Raw genomic sequence first — 21,258 nt, 5'->3', positions numbered from 1 at the left:
ATGTATCAATGGAATTAAAATAATTTTCTAGTTAAAATTCTGAACATTAGATTTTGAATTGAAGAAAATATATATTTTTAAGGGTCATTTCAGTTTAAGTAATAACATACTGTTCAAAATTTTAGGGTCGGAATAATTTTTAATTGTTTTTGAAAGACGTCTCTCATGCTCACCAATGCTGCATTTATTTGATCAAAAATAGTTATGTTGTGAAATTTTATTTAAAAATTTTAAAAAGACTTATCTATTTGAATATATTTTAAAATGTCATTTATTTATGTTATGGTACAGCTGAATTGACTTTGAACTGTTAAGTTAAATTGACAAATTGACCCTGCATAATGAATCGACTTATGAATGGTAGGGTATATTGATCCTCATCTTCATTTGTGATTTTATCATGTTCCTCAAGTTTCCACGTTATGCAGAGATCGTGCACCTTACTCTACCTGATGGTACCAAGAGGAGCGGGCAGGTTCTGGAGGTCATTGGCACCAAGGCTGTAGTTCAGGCAAGTTTTCATTCAAAAGCATGTTCAGATGTTTGGCCAAATATAACTGTTCTCTCTAAAGATTTGTTAGAAATGGATATCTGCAGTATCTAAGGCCAAGCTCAGGTCATAACTGAAAAATATTTACATTTTGTGCCCATCAGGTGTTTGAAGGCACCTCAGGTATTGATGCTAAGAAGACCGCGTGTGAATTCACTGGTGACATCTTGCGCACACCTGTGTCTGAGGACATGCTTGGTAAGCCTATAACAAATGCTCATGCAGCCTATGTAATGATAGTCTTAATGTGTCTTCTACATAACCAATATGGACGTCATGAAAAACTTGTCATTTTTTTCAGGACGCGTTTTCAACGGGTCAGGTAAACCCATTGACCGGGGTCCTACTGTTCTGGCTGAGGACTATTTGGACATCATGGGTAAGAGAAATTTTTTTTATTTTTTATTTATTTATTTTTTTTTTTTAAAGCTTTATGTAACATTTGCAGGAACAAGTGTCTTTTTGAGAGGCACATAGATATCTAAGCAATTCTGTGATTTTATTAACTCTAGATTTTGGGTCTGTTTGAGATAAAAATGATTTTAAATTTTAGCAGCACATCTTTGCCCAATTAGGCTGCCACCAGCCATGTTAAATGTTCTTTGTTTTTGTTTGTGTGGTGTGCATGCAGGCCAGCATGCCAGAATATGTTCATAAATGCTTAAAATTCCTCCTTGGTAATATTTGAATATTTTGAGAGGTTGAATGGGAATTTTTGTGTGCTTTTTAAGCCATTTACTGACCTCATGACCCTGATCTCTGCTAAGCTGAAATGGCAAAGGTGATCTTTTCAGCTATCAAAGGTATACAATGGCGATTCAGGGCAATGTTTGAATGAGCCGAATGGATAAGAGGGGGTGTAATAAAAGGTTGATCAGGCCTCAAGGTCACACCACTCCAAATAGTGTGTAGCACATTTATATGCTTTTAATGAGAATTAGAATTTAGCCTAAAGAAAATCTCCCCCCCATTCAGCCCTCTTTTCCTTCTTTAGAAATAGAAGTTGTTCTTTGTACCAGATTTTTTTTCCTGCTCAGGTGAGATCACTGTACTCTTTTTGACTCTTCTTAGGTCAGCCCATCAACCCTCAGTGTCGTATCTACCCTGAGGAAATGATCCAGACTGGCATCTCTGCTATTGACGGCATGAACAGCATCGCCCGTGGACAGAAGATCCCCATCTTTAGCGCTGCGGGGCTACCGCATAATGAGGTGTGTTTTTAACAGCACAGCCAGTGCATTATACAACATTAATTCTCGCTCTGCAGGTTGGCGTCCGATATGAAGTTTAGTTTGGCTGATATAAAAATGTGGCAGTTCCTGTTTTGAGTTAAGATGAAAGAAATTAAAACTTATGAAATTCAATATTATTCTGTAATGATTTTCTGCCTATTGTTTTTAGATTTAATAAATATTACTACCAAGGCTGCATTTATTTGATCGAAAATATTGTGAAAATGTAATATGAAATATTACAATCCAAAATATTTGTTTTATTTGAATATATTTTAAAATGTAAATTTTAAATGTATTCCTATTGGGGCTCGGTTATTAATAATGCTTCTTATTATTGTCAGTGTTAACTTGGAAATGGTTTTTAATATATTTTTGAAATCTGTGATAGTTTTTTTTCAGAATTCTTTGATTAATAAAATAAACAGCATTCATTTTTCAGAAATCTTTTGTAACATTATAAATGTCTTTACTGTCAATTTAATTAATTTAATAAAAAACATTTTTTAACTATTGCTTACCTCAGACTTTTGAATGGTAGTGCATCACAGATTCCATAAAAATATTAAGCAGCAAAAACAGTTTTCAACATTGATAATAATAAGAAATGTTTCTTAAACACTAATCAGCGTATTAGAATGATTTCTGAAGCTTCACACAGTAAATAATTCATATTATAGTATAATATATAGAGAAATGAAAAGAACACTACGTAGTATTAAATCTGGCCTTGATTTTGAGATTAATGGTATTGGATAGTTATTTGGCTTGACCAGTATATTTCTTTATCACTAGCACACATTACCTGTACTTTTGTTTCAGCGCATGGTCACGTTAATAGATTCATCTTGTTTTTGCATTCAACTAGCCAGATTTTAACTTTCTTTGAAATGCACTGCTGGAATGTGTCTTTATACCCAATTCAGGAACAGATGATACAATGCAGGCCATGCTGCTTTCCAATGTGTTTAAATGATTTGAATGAAACCTAGTGGGATTTATTTAAATTCCCTCATTTGAAGTGTTGTGATCAAATTTAGCACTTTATTGTACAGCAGTGAGGCAGCCGCAATGCCTTTTTCTGTATTATGCTTGCAAGTGAGACAAGGCTGTGTGATTAATGTTAATTTGAGAGGGATCTGTAATTGATTTCACCCTGTGGTGTTTCTGTGGAAACAGTGAGGTGGGTCGGAGTTCATTTCATCACATTCTCCTCTCATGTGAATGCGGGAGGAACTGCTATGATTTCGAGAGCTCTAGAGAAAGCAAACAAAACCAACCACTTAGTACTGATCAATACATCCAGTACATGCTTTAGGTCAGTTGGTTTGTTTAGTTTCAACATGAGTATGCTGTCCTTGCTGAACTGAATAATAAGAACCGTAAATGATTCTTGAACTCTAAATTGGTTCCTCAAACTTTAAAAGGACAGATCCAGAGGTCATAAATGATTTCTTTGCTACCAACATTTTATCGCATGAGTTATGGAGAGGAATACACACATAGGTACATCATTTTCAAGTCGAATTACAAGGACTTTGTAAGTATACAATACAACACCATTTAGTTCATCATTATAAAGAAGTTGTTTGCGTTTTAGTAATTTCTGTCACAAAGATCATAAATAGGCTATTGTAGTTCGTTATTCCCTCCAGCTATGACCAGGGGCGCCGCTAGCAATTTTGGGCCCTATGAAAGAAAATGAGGATGGGCCCCCAACCGCACCCATTCCACACCAAACGTACAAGCCTACCTATAGTTATCCAAAATCTTTGTCTGCAATTTTAATAATACTGACCTATTACTTTTGCTATTGCTTTTGGCCACTAGGTATCAGTATTTAGTCAGAGACCTACCCATAGCCGTGGGAACATATTTTATCTGGGGGTGCAGGGGGCGGGGCTTGATGTTGAAGGGCAGGACCGCGGTGGGGGATTTTAAACAAAATCCTAATATTAAACAGCCCAAACACTTAGAGATGAACATACAAATTAATGAAAACAGAGTTGTATGAGAACGAGTATATATTTGTGCTTTTGTGATTTTTAGCTCAATATTTTTTTTTTTATATTTGTATTATTTTAAGGGGATTTTACAAAAAATTAACCTCTAAATTATGCACCATGTATTATCTGCAATATCAGGGTGTAACCTCTAGATGGCTGTATAGCCTTATATATAAATACATATAAACCTTTTGCTGCAGAGTGAGAACTTAAGACATAAAGCACGTTACTTGTATCAGGTTATTCATTGATATATTTTCAGACATGATTAAAGACTACATTTAGTAAAAGTTGAAATTTAAATGTTGATTTGAAGTGTCAGTTATTATTATTGTAGTCAAATCTGGACAGAGAAAACATTTTGTTAGGCTACTCATACTAGCTAGGCTACAGCGTTATCAGGCGCACAAAAGTCATCAGAATAAATATTGGCTGTGACCAGGGCAATATTTTAAAACATAGAATTGAGTGTTACATATCATGAACAGAGACTTTCTGTGGTCGAGATGTGTATCCTATTTGAAAAAATCTGCATCGCAGTCAGCAACTGGTAAATAGAGATTCCAGTAGCTTTACTGCCATGGTAAAAGGCTTTACAAAGCAGTGACAGCGCTTCGAATCAATGGTGTTGATCATTATCAAATTTAGAGGCTACAATTCATAGTTTTCAGTCACGTGACTGGCTCAAAGACCTGGTGGGCAAAACATCCATAGAATTGCAGCACAAGCTTGTCAGTTTTCCTTTTGTTTCCAATCCACAAATATTTAGATCTTTTGATGACCGGACTTATACATCTTCGTCGAACTCGAAGATATATCTAATTTGACAGTTTACCATCTGATCTCACTCTAGGCTACGTAGGACGGACGGAACCATGCAGTGAATGGGGGGGGTAATTTTGCCGGAAATGCAGAAATAAGCCGTAATTTTGTTTTATTTGTAACTCTTTGGTAGATTCATTTATCATTTTACCAGCTACAGACCAAGGTTAATTCGGCTTTTACACTGCTAATTCAAAAGTATACAGTGTGAAAGTGTTCTGCTAGAATGTTGAAGTGAGTTAAGGAACAGAATTACAATAGCTTCAAGAGTTAACAGTTACAACAAGTTAACGATTACAAGTGTGAAAAGCCCATCTGTTATGTTTAGATCTGTTCTATGCCTGAAGAAACCTGTTCCAGGTCTAAAGGAGTGAATCATCAACTCCATACATCAAGGAAGAAAAAGTACTGAATGTACTGAAAGTACTGAATTTGTCATGGCAATAAGATGAATAGGACAGTAGTTAATGAATCTGATTAAATTGAGGAAAAAATTTACTGTTTTCAGTATATAGACTTTAAAAAGAGAATAAAGCTCTAGTGATTGTCAGTTATGAAAATATATGATCAAAAGCCAAGGTTGAATGGTGTGAACTTCCAACAGCCGAAGTGTAAAGTGGGTTTCAGTGTCTCACTAATGAAGCTGCTGTGCTGTGATATAAAAGTTTCTCGTTTCATTAAACAGGAGTCGTGGGGCCACAGCCGGCTTTATCCCCTCAGAGAAAATGGGTGTTCTGGGTCAGAGTTCAGTCAGGGGTCAGGCCGGATTAGATGTCCAGGATCATTATATTAAGTGATAAGCGTGAAATTCCTTAATCTTAATCTCTTTGTTGCAAATACACACACACACACACACACACATATACACATATATATATATATATATATATATATATATATATATATATGTATATGTATGTATGTATGTATGTATGTATGTGTATATGTGGTTATTCCCTCCTGCTATGACTGTAAACAATGAATGTAATAACCCACGACATTAACTGTTAAAGATATCAGTAGGCTGTCTTTAGTAAAAAATAGTAGTAAGTGTGAGTGTGTGTATATATACAGTATATACATATGCATATATATACACACACACACACAGACACACACACATATATATGGGCATAATTATTATCTTTTGTGGTTATTACTGGCTGGTTCACTCAACCCTGAGATTTTAACACTCAAGAGAGGTGTTTTCTCCAAACCATCAACCAGACAGTTGCCATTAACAGCCCTAAACTCACACACAAGCAATAATAATAAACCACAACACTTTTGGGTTTTTCACACTGTGGCTAACCCTGGGTTTTTAAACTCTTTGTTAAGACCCTGGGTAAAGAATATAGGTTATAAATATAGGTTAGGTTATGAAAACCAGCTACAGACCAAGGTTAATTCGGCTTTTACACTGCTAATTCAAAAGTATACAGTGTGAAAGTGTTCTGCTAGAATGTTGAAGTGAGTTAAGGAACAGAATTACAATAGCTTCAAGAGTTAACAGTTACAACAAGTTAACGATTACAAGTGTGAAAAGCCCATCTGTTATGTTTAGATCTGTTCTATGCCTGAAGAAACCTGTTCCAGGTCTAAAGGAGTGAATCATCAACTCCATACATCAAGGAAGAAAAAGTACTGAATGTACTGAAAGTACTGAATTTGTCATGGCAATAAGATGAATAGGACAGTAGTTAATGAATCTGATTAAATTGAGGAAAAAATTTACTGTTTTCAGTATATAGACTTTAAAAAGAGAATAAAGCTCTAGTGATTGTCAGTTATGAAAATATATGATCAAAAGCCAAGGTTGAATGGTGTGAACTTCCAACAGCCGAAGTGTAAAGTGGGTTTCAGTGTCTCACTAATGAAGCTGCTGTGCTGTGATATAAAAGTTTCTCGTTTCATTAAACAGGAGTCGTGGGGCCACAGCCGGCTTTATCCCCTCAGAGAAAATGGGTGTTCTGGGTCAGAGTTCAGTCAGGGGTCAGGCCGGATTAGATATCCAGGATCATTATATTAAGTGATAAGCGTGAAATTCCTTAATCTTAATCTCTTTGTTGCAAATACACAATATATATAGAATAGAAATGGGCTTTGCACTCAAATTTGGTGTTCATTTTAGCTCTATAGTGTGTTATGTTCAACATGCTAAATAGTATATAGCATCAAATATTTCTTTTTTTCTTATCAAGCAAAATAATATAGGAGATTAAAATAATGTATTATACACTACTCTTCAAAAGTTTGGCATCAGAATGTTTTTTTTTTTTTTTACTTTCGCAAGAATTGATTAAATTAATCAAAAGTGACAGTAAATACATTTATAATGTTACAAATCATTTCCATTTCAAATAAAAGGTTGTTTTTTTTTTTTTTTACTTTCGCAAGAATTGATTAAATTAATCAAAAGTGACAGTAAATACATTTATAATGTTACAAATCATTTCCATTTCAAATCAATGCTGCTTTGCTGTTTTTTATTTCTATTCATCAAAGGACTCATCAGAGAACTGATCAGAGAACTCATCACGGTGTCCGCAAGAATATTAGGCAGCACAATGTTTTTCAACATTGATACAAATAAGAAATGTTTCTTGAGCAACATATCAGCATATTAGAATTATTTTTGAAAGATTATGTGACACTGGAGTAACGGCTGATGCCATCACAGAAATAAATTACTTTTAAATACATTTTACAAGATATTAAACTAGAAAACTCTTATTTTGATTGTAAAATACGTTTCACTAAAGTACTGTTTTTACTATATCTTTAATCAAATAAATGCAGACTTGGTGAGCATAAGGAACTTTTTTCAAAAACATTTAAACTTACCCGACCCCTTACTTTTGGACATTTAAAAAAAAAATCAAATTGTGCAACTTTTTTGGTTTTGTGATTTTTGACTGGTAGATTGCTGCCCAGATCTGTCGTCAGGCTGGTTTGGTGCAGAAAACGAAAGATGTGATGGACTACAGTGCAGAAAACTTCGCCATTGTCTTTGCTGCTATGGGGGTGAGTGGTTTTATGTATCTTTATCTGTGCCAGTTTCCAAGTATGTGTTTTTCTTTTCTTTTTTTTTTCGTGCCATGGTCAAAGGCTTGCTTTACTTGAGGTTTCTTGTGTGTTCATTTTCTTTACATTTTCTTTTCATTTTCAACAGTAAATCCTGTTTTACATCTAGGTGTCTATACATGGGTCAACCGTTTGCATGACTTTCAGGATGCTTGGGTAAAATTATCCTCTAGTGGACAGAGTGTAAAATTGTGTCTGTTTTGTGTGAGTGTGTGAATATTGGTCCTCATAGGTGGCTTAATCCTGCTCTTCAACAGCACCTTAACCTTCTGCCCTCACCTGTCAGCTTCCTCTCCAAACCTTTGTTATTGCCACCTGAGTGGCTGAGGTCTGTCCTCTCAGACAGGTATTACCTGTGTCAGGTGTCAGGTTCACCTGTGTATTCAAGTGTGAAGGGCTTCCATTAACCTGTGCTTGAAATGTCACTGACCCAGCCTTGTGTCCTGTGGCCACCGGGCTCCCGATGCGGACTTGTGTCTAATGCATTCGCTTTTGACACCCTGTAACACTATATCTTGATTTCATGTGCCGGGTGGTCAAAATGCTAAACCTTTTATAAAAGCAAAAGGATTTTCCTTTAGCAGGAAATGTACTTCAAGAGGTCATTTTGAACTGAATTGTGGAGATTTTGTCTGAACAATGAACAAGAAAGTACCTGACATTATCAGTTCATTAGAGTCTGGTGGAACAGGAAGTTTCACATGTTCGTTTGTTTGAATCCCAGGTCAACATGGAGACTGCACGTTTCTTCAAGTCAGACTTTGAGGAGAACGGTTCTATGGATAATGTGTGCTTGTTCCTGAACCTGGCCAACGATCCTACGTGAGAATTCATTTTAATGACCTGTGTGCTCTTATGTAATGTAATTTGTATAATGTTTATTATGTAACATATTGACTATTTTATTCTTTTGAATTGTTCCGTATAGCATTGAACGCATCATCACCCCACGTCTGGCTTTGACCACTGCGGAGTATCTAGCTTATCAGTGTGAGAAACACGTGTTGGTCATCCTTACGGACATGAGTTCCTACGCAGAGGCTCTGAGAGAGGTGAGGACGATATTATATCGATACAATTATTTCCTCATAATGGATATCAGAAGCAAGGGCCAATAAAATACAAGAGCCTCAGATTTTTTTCAGAGAACTTTTAATTAACTTCCATAAAAAATATTTTTGTTGTTGCTCAGAATTACTTAAAATGAATATGCCTTTTATCCCAGTGGAATAAAATAATACAGCTGCTCTTTTCCATATTACACAAATGCATGGTGATCACTGGCTTTTGTATGGTTTTACACTTCAGTACAAAAGGATTTTTATTTTTATTAATTATTTTATTCAGCAAAGACATTAAATTAATCACAAATGACAGTGAAGACAGGAAACAATATTAACCAACTTCCCAACTGTTTTCAAGATAATAAGAGCCATTTCTTGAGCTCCATATCAGCATATTAGAATGATTTCTGAAGGATCATGTGACACTGAAGACTGGAGTAATGATGCTGAAAATGGAGCTTTGACATCACAGGAATACATTACATTTTAAAATGTATTAAAATAGATACAGTCATTTTAAACTGTAACAATATTTCACAATATTACTATTTTCACTGCACTTTTGGATCAAATAAAGGCAGCCTTAGTGAGCATGAAAGGCTTGGAATGTATTTCACTGGGATTATATTGGTAAACGAACAAGCTGTAAGAACTCACTCAACGCATTTTTAAGGATTTATGTCTTTATTTATTTATTAAATCTTGTTATGATAAATTCAGACATTTCAACAAACATGGTTGAAGGTCTCCTTTACAGAGACATAATGCACTTGTATCTCACATAAACCGTTCATGTTGACATTTTATAGCTATGAAAGCATTCAAGGGAAAAGTAGGTTTTTCTATTGGATGCAAGGACAAGCAAATCTGAAACATCTCTGCTTTGTGGTGATATTTCCAGTGCCTTGTTTCATCATATATCATGTTGTTCTCCATTTGAATTTCATACCTGCTTAAACATAATTGACCTTGTCAAGTAAATAATCCTAAATCTCTGTATCTAGTCTCTATATCATTTTATATTTTCCTAGCCATTGTACTGTGCACTTCTTAGGCTACATGCACAGCAAACACATTTATATTGCGTTATCATGTATCATATAAATAACGACCTTACTTAGCATCTCTCAACTCTGCTTAGCAATACGAGTAGTTGACTTTGCATGTACAGGGCCATTTCCTTTATATCATATTCCAGCTATTTGGGAGTCAACAAACAACTATGATGGCAGTGAATGAGTAACAAAACCACTATAACCCCCTCTTGACATTTGGAGCAATATTGGAGGCTGGAGCAATGACCAGTGTTACGGTTAGTATCGTGTTTCCTGTGTGGCTTATGTTGAAGTGCCACTGTGTCCAATCGTAATGAATGGATTTCAGCACCATCTGCCAAAGTGTAAAAAATCGTGTTTTAAACAAAACTCAATGTAAAATGTTATTAGTCACACACACAACCATACACAGTAGTACAACATGCAGTGAAATACTTTATATGACTCTCTGTACCAAATATAATTAGCATAAGAATGTACATAGATTACAAATAAAAAATGCAATCTAAACAATTCAAAAAATATAGTTAGAAAAAATATATATTAATTAACATAAGAAATAGAATTACAACACACTGTTTAGCTATATCCATAGTATAAAACAACAGCACACTATGCTGAGTTCTTTATTTCAAAATGCAATTTTCTCAACATGCTGACCTACCTATTGCAGTGTGAAGAATGAACTAGATATTTAATATATTTTAAGATTGAATATATTTTTCTTAACTCATTATTGGATCTAGTTGCCAAGAGACAACGTTTTTGCACAAAAATGATTTTTAAAAATAATAAAAAAAACAGTTTTTTTGAAAAGTGTTTTAAGTTTTGATATTAAATCATGAGTGAATATGTTTAAGGAAAAATCAAGGTTGATGTTGCTAATGATTCGTCGCACTGAATGAGTGCGGAAAATGGAGTGTGTTGCATTAGAGATACTGTATTCCATAAAGTGATGAATTCTACACGTTTTGGTAAATTTATTAAGTCACAGTCCTCGTAACGGCAAAATAGTATGAGTTGGATGGTAGTATGCCATTCTAAACCTAGCAGTGGGACGTTTTGACAGACAAACAGAGTTGTGTATACTTCATTCCACTATGTTCCTCAGCCTTCTGAAGATGCTTTTTTTTCTGGCAGCATCTCCTTTCTTCAACCCTCATGCCAACGATTATCATTTTTGTGCCACGAACATGTTTTGATGTCTAAATGTGTCAAACGCATAATGCTCATTTTAAATAGTTTGCGTGCATGTGAAAGGACCTTTCCTTCCTGTCTTTGTGCCGCTGTAACCTTGGGATACATTCAGCCCTATCGAAGCTGCCTGCTTTGGCTTCTGCAATAGGCAGCCGCTTCCAAAGAGCGGTGGGAGCATTAACATTTAACGCCCTCTCCCATTCAGCCTGGTAAAGATGAGGCTCAGAACAGCGTCTAAACTTGTTTTAACCTTGGGAGAAGATCTGAGTGTATTATCTGCTTATAAAAGTGCTTCGGTGTGCAGATGCAGAAGTAGAAAACCGATTAACGTCATTTGACTGGCTTAAAATGGCTGTCATTGATCGGTTGGTGTGGAGCAGATGTTACAGTTTAGTAGGGCTGTAAAAATCATAATTGTCAATTATTCCCTTAAAATTGTAATTGCGGTTATTAATTACGATTATCACAATTTACACTGAATGATGTTTATACTATTGTTTGAAGCAACTGCATGCCATATAATTATATGAAAATCAAGGGTTATGGGATGCTCCTGTGTAACTTCACAGCATCATACAAAGAATTTAAATTGGCATGATGTAAAACACCCGTTTTTTTTGTTTTGTTTATTTTGTGTCTGGATATGTTGTAGGTGTCTGCTGCCCGTGAAGAGGTGCCGGGTCGTCGTGGTTTCCCAGGTTACATGTACACTGATCTTGCTACAATCTACGAGCGTGCTGGAAGAGTGGAGGGCAGGAATGGCTCAATCACCCAGATCCCCATTCTAACCATGCCTAATGATGGTACATGCACACATTTCTGTTTATAGAACACTAATTATTGATGATATACCGTAAAGCCATTTGATCAAATATTCAACTTCAGCATGTAACTCATCCTATTCTTTTGAGCAGTTTGTTGAGAAGTGTATTACTTTTCTATGAAACTTAGAATTCAGCCTGGTAAAAACAAATGTAAAAAATTCAAACAAATATACAAAAAAAATTTTTTTTAATGTAATATTTAGTTAGTTACTATAGTTTTTTTTTAGTTTAGTTATTTTTATGTATTATTTTTTTAAATTAAATTTATTTTTAGTTATTTAATTTAGTTTAGTATCTCATTTAGTTAGGTGTATTTAGTTCTCAATTTAGTTATTTTTATATATATATAAATGTAATATTTAGTTAGTTACTATAGTTTTTTTTTAGTTTAGTTATTTTTATGTATTATTTTTTTAAATTAAATTTATTTTTAGTTATTTAATTTAGTTTAGTATCTCATTTAGTTAGGTGTATTTAGTTCTCAATTTAGTTATTTATTTTTATATATATATATATATATATATATATATATATATATATATATATATTAGTTTTTTTGCTATTTATTGTTATTTTAGTTTAGTAGTTTTATTTAGTTATTTCAGTTTAGTTATTTTTGTTTTTTTATTTCGATATTTAATTATTAATTTGTTAGCTGTTTTAGTTATTTCATTTATTTTAGTAATTTATTTAGATATAAATTTTTGTTATTTATTCAGTTATGAATTTTTTTTTATTTAGTTATTTCAGTTGTCAGGTTATTTTAGTAATTTATTTCTATATTTATTTAATTATTTAGCTTTATTTTAGTTATTTAGTTTAGTTATTTACTTATTTAGTTGGTTACAGTTCCTGTATTAGTTAATTTATTCATTTATTATTTATATTTGTTAGTTCATTTATTTATTTGTTTTCCAAATGAGGACATCCTGTAATGTTCCTTAACAAAGGTTTTGCAAGTTTTAGGTCACTTCTCAGTTTTGTCTCTAAACTACAGCCAAGTACATTCACACATTCTTGCACACTTGATTGGTGGATAAAATGTATATGATTTTAATTAAGTTTCATTAGTTTCTTCAGTGATGATGGTGTCCTGCTGCCGTTACAAATCTTGCTAGAATCCGAATGATTGTGGACCGTTAATGATATAAAATGTGCACTTCTTTATTTTGTGTTCAGGCCGGACACAGCAACTGCGCCCAGTAACTAGCACTCTTGATGGCTTTGGTTACTATAGAAACATCCTTGTGAAGGACCTGTGTGTGTGTTTCTGAATGGGTGTTCCCTATTATCACCAGGAAACCTCCATCTTTCTTCTTTCTTGCTTTCTTTGCCCATTTATCTTTTTAACTCGCTATCTCTTTTCTGTCCAAAACACCACATAATTACTATACCTTTCAGTATCTTTAGATCAGTTCTGCAAATGAAATGGTTTATAAATGCTATTAATAACACTAATAATTTATGACTAGAAAAAGCCGTTTTGAAATGAGAAATTTCATTTTTGCCCCCGTTTACAGATATCACCCATCCGATCCCTGATCTGACGGGATACATCACAGAGGGACAGGTGTATGTTGACAGACAGCTGCACAACAGACAGGTGAGAAGTTTGACCAGTCATAACATCTGAAAAGCTTTGTGTGATTAGGAAATTGGTTAGGTGTACGTAATCCACTTCAAAATCTGCAAAAGTACAGTAGGACTCATTAATGTGTTTCATACAGATTAATTTATTATCAATATTTAATCATTCATCTTTAAGGTGAACCTTTTCAAAGTTACAGTACAGTTTTTTTCTTTTCTTTTTCATAACCAAACTCTTCGTTGTTATATTTTTCCACTTAAAGATCTATCCTCCCATCAACGTACTGCCATCTCTCTCTCGTTTGATGAAATCTGCTATCGGAGAGGGAATGACCCGCAAAGATCATGCTGATGTCTCTAACCAGCTGGTAAATAAGTTGTGCAATGTTCATTCCACAGTTTGCCATTTAATTGTGATTTTTCAGGCTAATTCTCCCTCTGTTTTTCTCTTAATCCCATAGTATGCATGTTATGCTATTGGTAAAGATGTTCAGGCTATGAAGGCCGTTGTGGGTGAGGAAGCTTTGACCTCGGATGACCTGCTGTACCTGGAGTTCCTGCAGAAGTTCGAAAAGAATTTCATCGCTCAAGGTAAAAAAAAAACCCTAGCGTGCAATTTTCTGTACTGCATATGCTCATTTACCTTAGATGGGTCTAAATTTGGCAGAAATGTTAGAACTGCAATTTTAACCAGCTTTTAAGGGACCAGTTTTTGGAGATGTTTTATTTTAAGCAGTTTGTCACACTAAAGCATTTTTTTTTTTTTTTTGAAATTCCAAGGTCTCTCAACTGTGTTTGTATGTGAACACTATTATGCTGTTTTATATTCTATACTGGAAACCACTAGACAATATCTATTTCTATCAGCCACTGCTCTTGCTCTGCCGCGAAGCACTTTCACCTCAGTGAATGTTCTTCTCAATGCTGTCACTCTTCAGCGTGGCTCAAGGTGCACGGCCCTCCGTCCCCATCAAACCCTCCACTTCACTTGTAAAAAAATATGTGCATCTTTCATATTGATCGCGGCCCTATTTTTGGAATGAAATCTCTCGACTTCCTTTGTGTCTGTCACACAGTTGCTATGTCATTACTGTCATTGGTAGAAAAGGACATTGTCTAAGTTCCACCGACACATGTTGGACTCCAACAATCTCAGTTATTGCTTCTATTTACAGAAAACAAAACATGCATTCACTCATCTCCCCATGAGTGCGGTACAGTGTTTCCTTCAAGTAAAGCACTTTTCTGTTTAACTGAAATATGCTATTAAAGATGCTACGTGTCAGTCAGTGGTTTTGATCTTTTAAGCAACATGAAGCCAAATACAAGGCCATAAAGCCAATTTCTTAAGGAACATCCAGTCTTTCACATTCACTTTTTTTGCTTCGAAGCGAAAACATTAAAGCTCTGAGAAATTAACATCTGATTATAATTCTTTTTATATGACATTTTATTCGTTTTATATATCTGTATCTGTATAATGTTGATCAAAAGTTGTGATTGGTATGATTTATTAAAAGGTGCAATAGGTGATTGTCTTCAGAAACATTTTTGGTTATGCTGGGATGTGAAAGTCTCTTCACATCCCGATAGCAATCATTAAGTTAAGTGGTCTAAATGTATTTATCTGTATTTATACATTTTGTGGAAGACGTAGGACCAAGAAATGTTCGTCCAATCAAAACGCTCGGTCCGAACATTTTAATTGGCTTTCCTACCTGCCTGTCAACACATGTATTTGCATACATCTGCGCACCCGGTTCGCGCAGACAGGATACGCGAGGACTGGAATTGGGAACTGCTGATGTAGCCTATTGTAGTAATGTTGTCTCTGGTATTCTGGTCTGTGAGCGTAAATGCGTTCAGGGGGCATGGCTTTGGACGGTGATTGCAGGGAGGGTGGGATGTTCGCTTTCAGTGCTATCAGGCTAAAGTTAGCATTTTCCAAGATCTCCTACTGCACCTTTAAATGTTTTTGAAAAAATTCTAATGCTCATCAAGGCTGAAATTATATACAAAATGCAGTAAAACAGTAATATTTTAAAACTGTATTACAAATTTAAATAAATGTTTTCTATTCATATATTTTTTTAAATGTAATTTCTTGCTGTGCTTTCCAGCAACCATTACTCAAATCATTCTGATATGCTTATAATATCATTCTATATTATTATTGTCAATGCTGAAAACAGTTGTGCTTCTTAATAATTTTTTTTTCAGGATTCTTTGCTAAATAGAAAGTTCAAAAGATAAAAGTATATGTATAGATAAAAGGTGAATAAAAGTATACATATCTTTCAAAAACAATCTGAGCCCTCCCTAAAGCCTCTGACATATAAGCGCACTATTTTTATAATTTTTTTGCCAATATAAGTCAATGGGAGTTTTCATGTTGATAGCACCCTTTTTTTTTTACCCCTTTTAAGAAAACCGTAAGACCAATCAGTTAGGTATGGCATACGCAAGTCAGAACAGTCTGACGCAAAATTTTTCGTGATGGAAATGAAATCATAGATATATGTTTTGTTGGTCATGGCTCAAAGATATCCAATGAATAAGTCACTTGAGTATGTGACAAATGGTTCAAAAGTTATGATACATAATAAAAGCTTGAGTGTTATGTCATGTGACTTTGAGGTTATGAGGTATGTGTGTATTTCTCTAGGTCCCTATGACAACAGAACTGTGTTTGAGACGCTGGACATCGGTTGGCAATTGCTCCGAATCTTCCCCAAAGAAATGCTGAAGAGAATTCCTCAGAGCACACTGGCCGAATTCTACCCGAGAGAGTCCGCTGCCCGTCACGGAACCTCCTAAGACCACTACACCTTCTGGAGGCCCGGGCTAAAGTTCACGTGACCTGTCTCCCTCAGAAAACATCATCCCTTGTGTCCACCTTTACTCTGAAAAGTGGTGTTTAGAATTACAGGGCATAACTCTGGGATAATACACATTTAATATGCGTAAAATGGTTTCATAAACATGCGTGTCATTATCCCATGTATTATGACCACCAGAGATTATTCCATTGTCCCCCATTGTTGTGTTATACATGTTTGTGTGTACTTTATTGTGTGGATAGAATATGTAATCGTGATTTGCTTTTGTTTCAAGGTTTTGTTTTGGAGATGCATACTGTCCTGTAGTTCATTTCTTTTTTCTTTTTTTGAGTTATTTCACTATCTGCAGCCTAAGGAGAATATTAAAAACATTTGAGCTCAAAGGGAAAAATTCAGTGCTTACTTGCACATTTATGTGCTCTCTCGCATCCTCCATTCATCACTGCAACAAGCGCAGAAATAATACCATATTTTGAAACATACCAATGTAAGTCATGAGAATATTTGATTTACAAATTATTTTCTGGCCCTTCCCTTGAAAATATTTGCTTTTATTTATTTTAATATCCAAAAAACAAATCCAAATTAATGTTTGTGCACCAAACTTAGTTTGTGTTATGCTGACAGACAGGTAATTATAGGTGTTGAATGATCATATAGTGTGTATGCTTGTCACTCACAGCTGTTTTTTCCCTGTTAGAGGAGGTTCTAGGATGTTTACAGCATCTGTGTTTTGAATTATGTGCCGAGATATAAGACTGATTAAACATTCCCCCGTTACTCTGTATGTGTAAATACGTTTTACCTGTGTTGATTGTTGTTAAACCTGTCAAACCTCTCAGATGAATTAAATTATATTGTTATATTGTGGTTGGCTGGCTACTTCAGTTATTTGCCATAATAACAGTAATGTTAATTGAAGTGAATGAAAATGCCAGTGGATTGTTTTCTGTGCTGAGGGACTGTCCTTACAAAAATATACAAAGATAACAGTTTCAACAAGAATATTATAGCTCCTATAGTTAGTGGGGTTTTCTTCAACTTCTGGCAATTTTATGCCCCAGGGGTTGATTTTATTAAAAGTAACGGATTTCATTTTGTTAAATTATTTGTGCTATTATTTAAATGCTTTTATGTTATATTTCATTGTTTTACTTGTGTCTCAGACCTATACTGTTAAAAATAATAATAATTATTTAAATTCGTCTCTTATTAGTGTGGCCTCGTTTTATCAGGGTCCAGAAATCCTGCCCCTTTCAGGATTTTTTTTGAAAGTCAGTGAATTTGTTTAGGAAGATGTGATATAAGGATATAAGATGTGATGGGTAAAGAAGACAGGGAAAAATCAATTTTGAAATTGTCTTTATTATTATTGTGTGTGTGTGTCACGTCTAATCTAGCAATAATTTTGCGGAATTGAGCGGAACGTGAAAATTATAGTTATTGTGTGTATTATATATAAAATGCTGGCTATTTTAAATGCAATTTTATTCTAAAAATATTTACAAGTCATTTCCACCACCATAATTTCCGCCACATAATGCTGTAAAGCATCACGTTATTTAAGATGTGAAAATGACACTGGTAGAAATAGCCATGATTACCAAGAAGAAAAAAAAGTATTTAAATTAACTGAGAGTGTGTAAAACGATGTGATTTAAAAAAAGTTTATTTTCTCAAAGTCCATTCTAGGTGGTCTAGAACTGTCTATAGTTGGAAAAACTACTGTAAAATCGTAAAGCGTGTAATTTGCACTTTATTTTTTAAGCCATTTTTGCTAATACCATGTTAGTACCACATTTTATTGTAGTAACTATATTCGAGGGAGAACTATGGGTTGCGGGGTACATTTTTACTTTAACGGAGCATGCTGATGACCGTAGGTGTGACCATGTGTCATTTCCTGTGTCGCTCGCGCTATGCTTATTGCTTAACCGGAGTTTTGATTCAGTAACCTCAGGAACTCTCAATGGCGTCAACGGGAAAGCAGAAAGAAGTGAAAATGATTTCAGAACTGTCCAACCAAGGTAAGCGTGGCTGTGGCGAATGCATAAGGAGTGCTGGTGTGCTCTAACCAGTGCGCTTAATAGTGTATAGAAACTAGGTTGCTGAAACTGTAACAGTCAACACACGGGTTCTGTAGTAATAGGCCTAACATTACATGAAATAGTTTCCCCCCCTAGTTATAACACTCATCTTGATGACGACTTTATTTGAACCTTATTCCCAGAAAGAAAAAACCCATAATACTTATTGTACAAGGGAAACAAATAATATATTTCAGTCATTCTTGAGACGTGGGACAAAAACAGGTCCAGCAAGGGTAACTGCTATTAGCTTTAAAAAATACATTTGAAATGTCATGAGGGATTAATAATAGAATGTATTTAACACAATTATCACCTTCAATGTAATTTTCTCATTATTATACCAAATCTGTGTTTCTTAATGTCCTCTCACGTCTAAAACAGTGTGTCCACAGAGAAGGGTTCAATCATTCATATGGATAAAAATGTTTTTTTTTTATGATGAAAAAGAGCTTGTTTTATCAAAAGCAACACTTAATAATATCTCCTATCAAATCAAAGTTGTTTTTTAATGACACATGCATGTTTCATAAGATTTTAAAGTTGCGTCCCCACTTTTTGTCAACACCGTCAGACATTCAATAAAATGTAATAAAATCAGGGAATATCAGGGGCAGCTGTCACTCTAAAGGACCCCCTTGTTCACCTCAGTGTCAGACAGGCTCTGCTAAGTTTTAGTTTTAGAATATTTTTTAAATCCTAATGTTAATATTTCCTTTGTCACAGCCATGATATGTCAACACCATCTTCCAATTTCTGAGGAAATTATTTGAAATATTTAGATAATTGTATTCTCCTGAAGCAGGTTCCATTAGCATCTAGCATCAACAGAAAAAAAGAAAATGGCTACTACATGAACTCCATTGGTTTTGTGAAAGAAATGCCAAATTTGTCAACACCGTCAGATGTCACCACCATAAGATTGTGTTCCAATTATATATCAAAATACTTCAATGTGACTCTTGAATAAAAGCTTTATAAACAATTACACACTTATTATTACAATTATTACAAATATATATTTTCGTCACCACCATCAGATGTGTCAACTCCGCCAGTTCTGTCACCTCCGTCAGTTGAATATTTTGATAATATTTCATTATGATATTTTATATTTGTTGTGGAATTGTTGGTCACATGTGAAAGTGTAATCTGTCTGCTAACACGAGAATGTGTTTTGAAATGTTAAAAACATCTTGAATGCTGTTAAAGATAAAGTTGAAATTATATTACACAGTCCAAGGTAAAAAAGCACATTTTGTTAAAAAAGAGAAAAGTTGGGAGGTTGTATCAAAGCATAGCTCAGTAGCTTAGTACATATAAGAAATATATATTTAGTTTCATTTGTCTGAGTACAAGGTTTTATTTTTTCAATTTTGCACTCTGTTTTGTCCCACTTGTCAAGAATGACTGATTTACCAACCAACAAATTCTGAAGTGGAACAAATATTGTATTATAACATTCTCCGTACTTTGTAATCCCTTCTGCATGCAGAGGAAAATACTCCATCAATCCTTTTGCTTTGAGAGGCTTGTTTGGACATGTACACACATTTTTGGTGAACATCCTGGCATTTTTTTTGTTTTCATGTAAAGATGAAACGTTTACTGCAGTCTGTCTTGACATCTATCTTTATTGCCCATTTAATTCTATTTTTTCCCCAGCTAAGTGAGCACAATGTGTTTTAATCCCTGGATAACCAAATGAAACAAACTGATTTTTAATAGCCTGAGTGTTATCAGGAACTCATTTATCTGCTGATCTGTAAAACTTAATAGAATTAGTGGGGAAAACTGTGGTTGATGAACCAAGAATAAATCCATATTTACTCTAATGTGTATTAAAATTATATGACATGTATTGTGATCATTATTTATATGACTTATATAGAACATTTGAGTATTAATATGATAGCTGCGTCTCGATTATGATGTTTTTATGATACCATCTCTGAAAGCTCTAGTCATGTGACTATTGAAATCAAGACTGTCAAGTCTTCACTCTGAAAGATGTAAGGCAAGATTTGTATGGTATCTTTTTGCTCAAAAGTGCTTTTTTTTTTTAAATGTCTGCTATGGCCTTTTCCATGGTAGTCTGTGTCACCATGACATTAATAACCCAGAGACCGTGTGGTTTGTAAATCTTTTACAGATCATGTCTTTTGTTCTAAAATTAGATGCATATTCAGTAGAGCTGATGCTGATTCATACTACAGGCAGAATGTAGACCGTTTTGAGTGGAACTGTTGTCATCTTACCCAGCAAATGTATTTTTCATCCTGGAAGAGAATTTCCGCTATTGTAATTCTATATTTTTGCAACATTAAAAATACTTCTGTTTAAATTAGCACTAGTTTCCATGAGCAGTCCTCACGCTGGACACGAGTTGTGGGTTGCAGTAGAAGTTTCCTGCTGAGTTGATCTCCTGTATAGCGTGTTGCATTAACTGACTGTGTAGTTCATGGGAAGTTGTGAGACATGTTTAACTGGCGTCCTTGTATTTCTGCAGTACTTCTCCAGTATGAAAGCCTCCAAAGAGAATACGAAAAAATCAAGAATGAGGTAAGATGTTTGCTTTCATTCTGTCCTTTCTTTCAGCCCCCTTTTTGCCCTTGCACTTCTACAAAATCTGTGCATGGTCTTAAAGGGATAGTTCACCCAAAAATAAATAAAAATATTTTGGAAATCTTGATATCATTCAGAAATATTATATTTTTCAGCAGTTTCTGTCCATACAGTTAAAGTCAGTGGTGTCAAAACTGCCTTGACTTTCATTGTATTCAAACAGAAAATTCTGTTATCTTTTACTCACCTTCATGTTTACTACCATTCAAAAGTTTGGGGATTTTTCATTGTTTTTGAAAGAAGACTTTTATGTTCACAAAGAATGCTTTTATTTAATCAAGATGG

The 21,258-nt window shown here is 34.5% G+C and overlaps 2 protein-coding genes across 5 annotated transcripts in view; both read left to right on the top strand.

The window, feature by feature from the left end:
- Positions 1-17,131, top strand: part of atp6v1ba (ATPase, H+ transporting, lysosomal, V1 subunit B, member a) — a 28,161-nt gene extending 11,030 nt beyond the window's left edge. Inside the window, exons 3-14 of the mRNA XM_016235250.1 lie at positions 413-511; positions 655-748; positions 852-929; positions 1,622-1,761; positions 7,533-7,634; positions 8,419-8,516; positions 8,623-8,746; positions 11,663-11,813; positions 13,355-13,437; positions 13,685-13,789; positions 13,883-14,012; positions 16,087-17,131. Coding sequence (XP_016090736.1) covers positions 413-511; positions 655-748; positions 852-929; positions 1,622-1,761; positions 7,533-7,634; positions 8,419-8,516; positions 8,623-8,746; positions 11,663-11,813; positions 13,355-13,437; positions 13,685-13,789; positions 13,883-14,012; positions 16,087-16,238 — 1,356 coding nt within the window. The 3' untranslated portion in view covers positions 16,239-17,131. The remainder of the gene's footprint in view (positions 1-412; positions 512-654; positions 749-851; positions 930-1,621; positions 1,762-7,532; positions 7,635-8,418; positions 8,517-8,622; positions 8,747-11,662; positions 11,814-13,354; positions 13,438-13,684; positions 13,790-13,882; positions 14,013-16,086) is intronic.
- Positions 17,132-18,182: 1,051 nt separating this feature from the next.
- LOC107553087 (shootin-1) overlaps positions 18,183-21,258 on the top strand; it is a 35,642-nt gene continuing 32,566 nt past the window's right edge. For all 4 annotated transcript variants that reach the window (XM_016235217.1, XM_016235207.1, XM_016235226.1 and 1 more), the window contains exons 1-2: positions 18,183-18,288; positions 20,858-20,910. In XM_016235217.1, coding sequence (XP_016090703.1) covers positions 18,231-18,288; positions 20,858-20,910 — 111 coding nt within the window. In that variant the 5' untranslated portion in view covers positions 18,183-18,230. The remainder of the gene's footprint in view (positions 18,289-20,857; positions 20,911-21,258) is intronic.

This window comes from Sinocyclocheilus grahami, unplaced genomic scaffold (genome assembly GCF_001515645.1).
Source record: "Sinocyclocheilus grahami isolate Dianchi unplaced genomic scaffold, SAMN03320097.WGS_v1.1 scaffold18.1, whole genome shotgun sequence".
Classification (NCBI taxonomy): Eukaryota; Metazoa; Chordata; class Actinopteri; order Cypriniformes; family Cyprinidae; genus Sinocyclocheilus; species Sinocyclocheilus grahami.
This window is presented reverse-complemented; position numbering and strand designations above follow the sequence as displayed.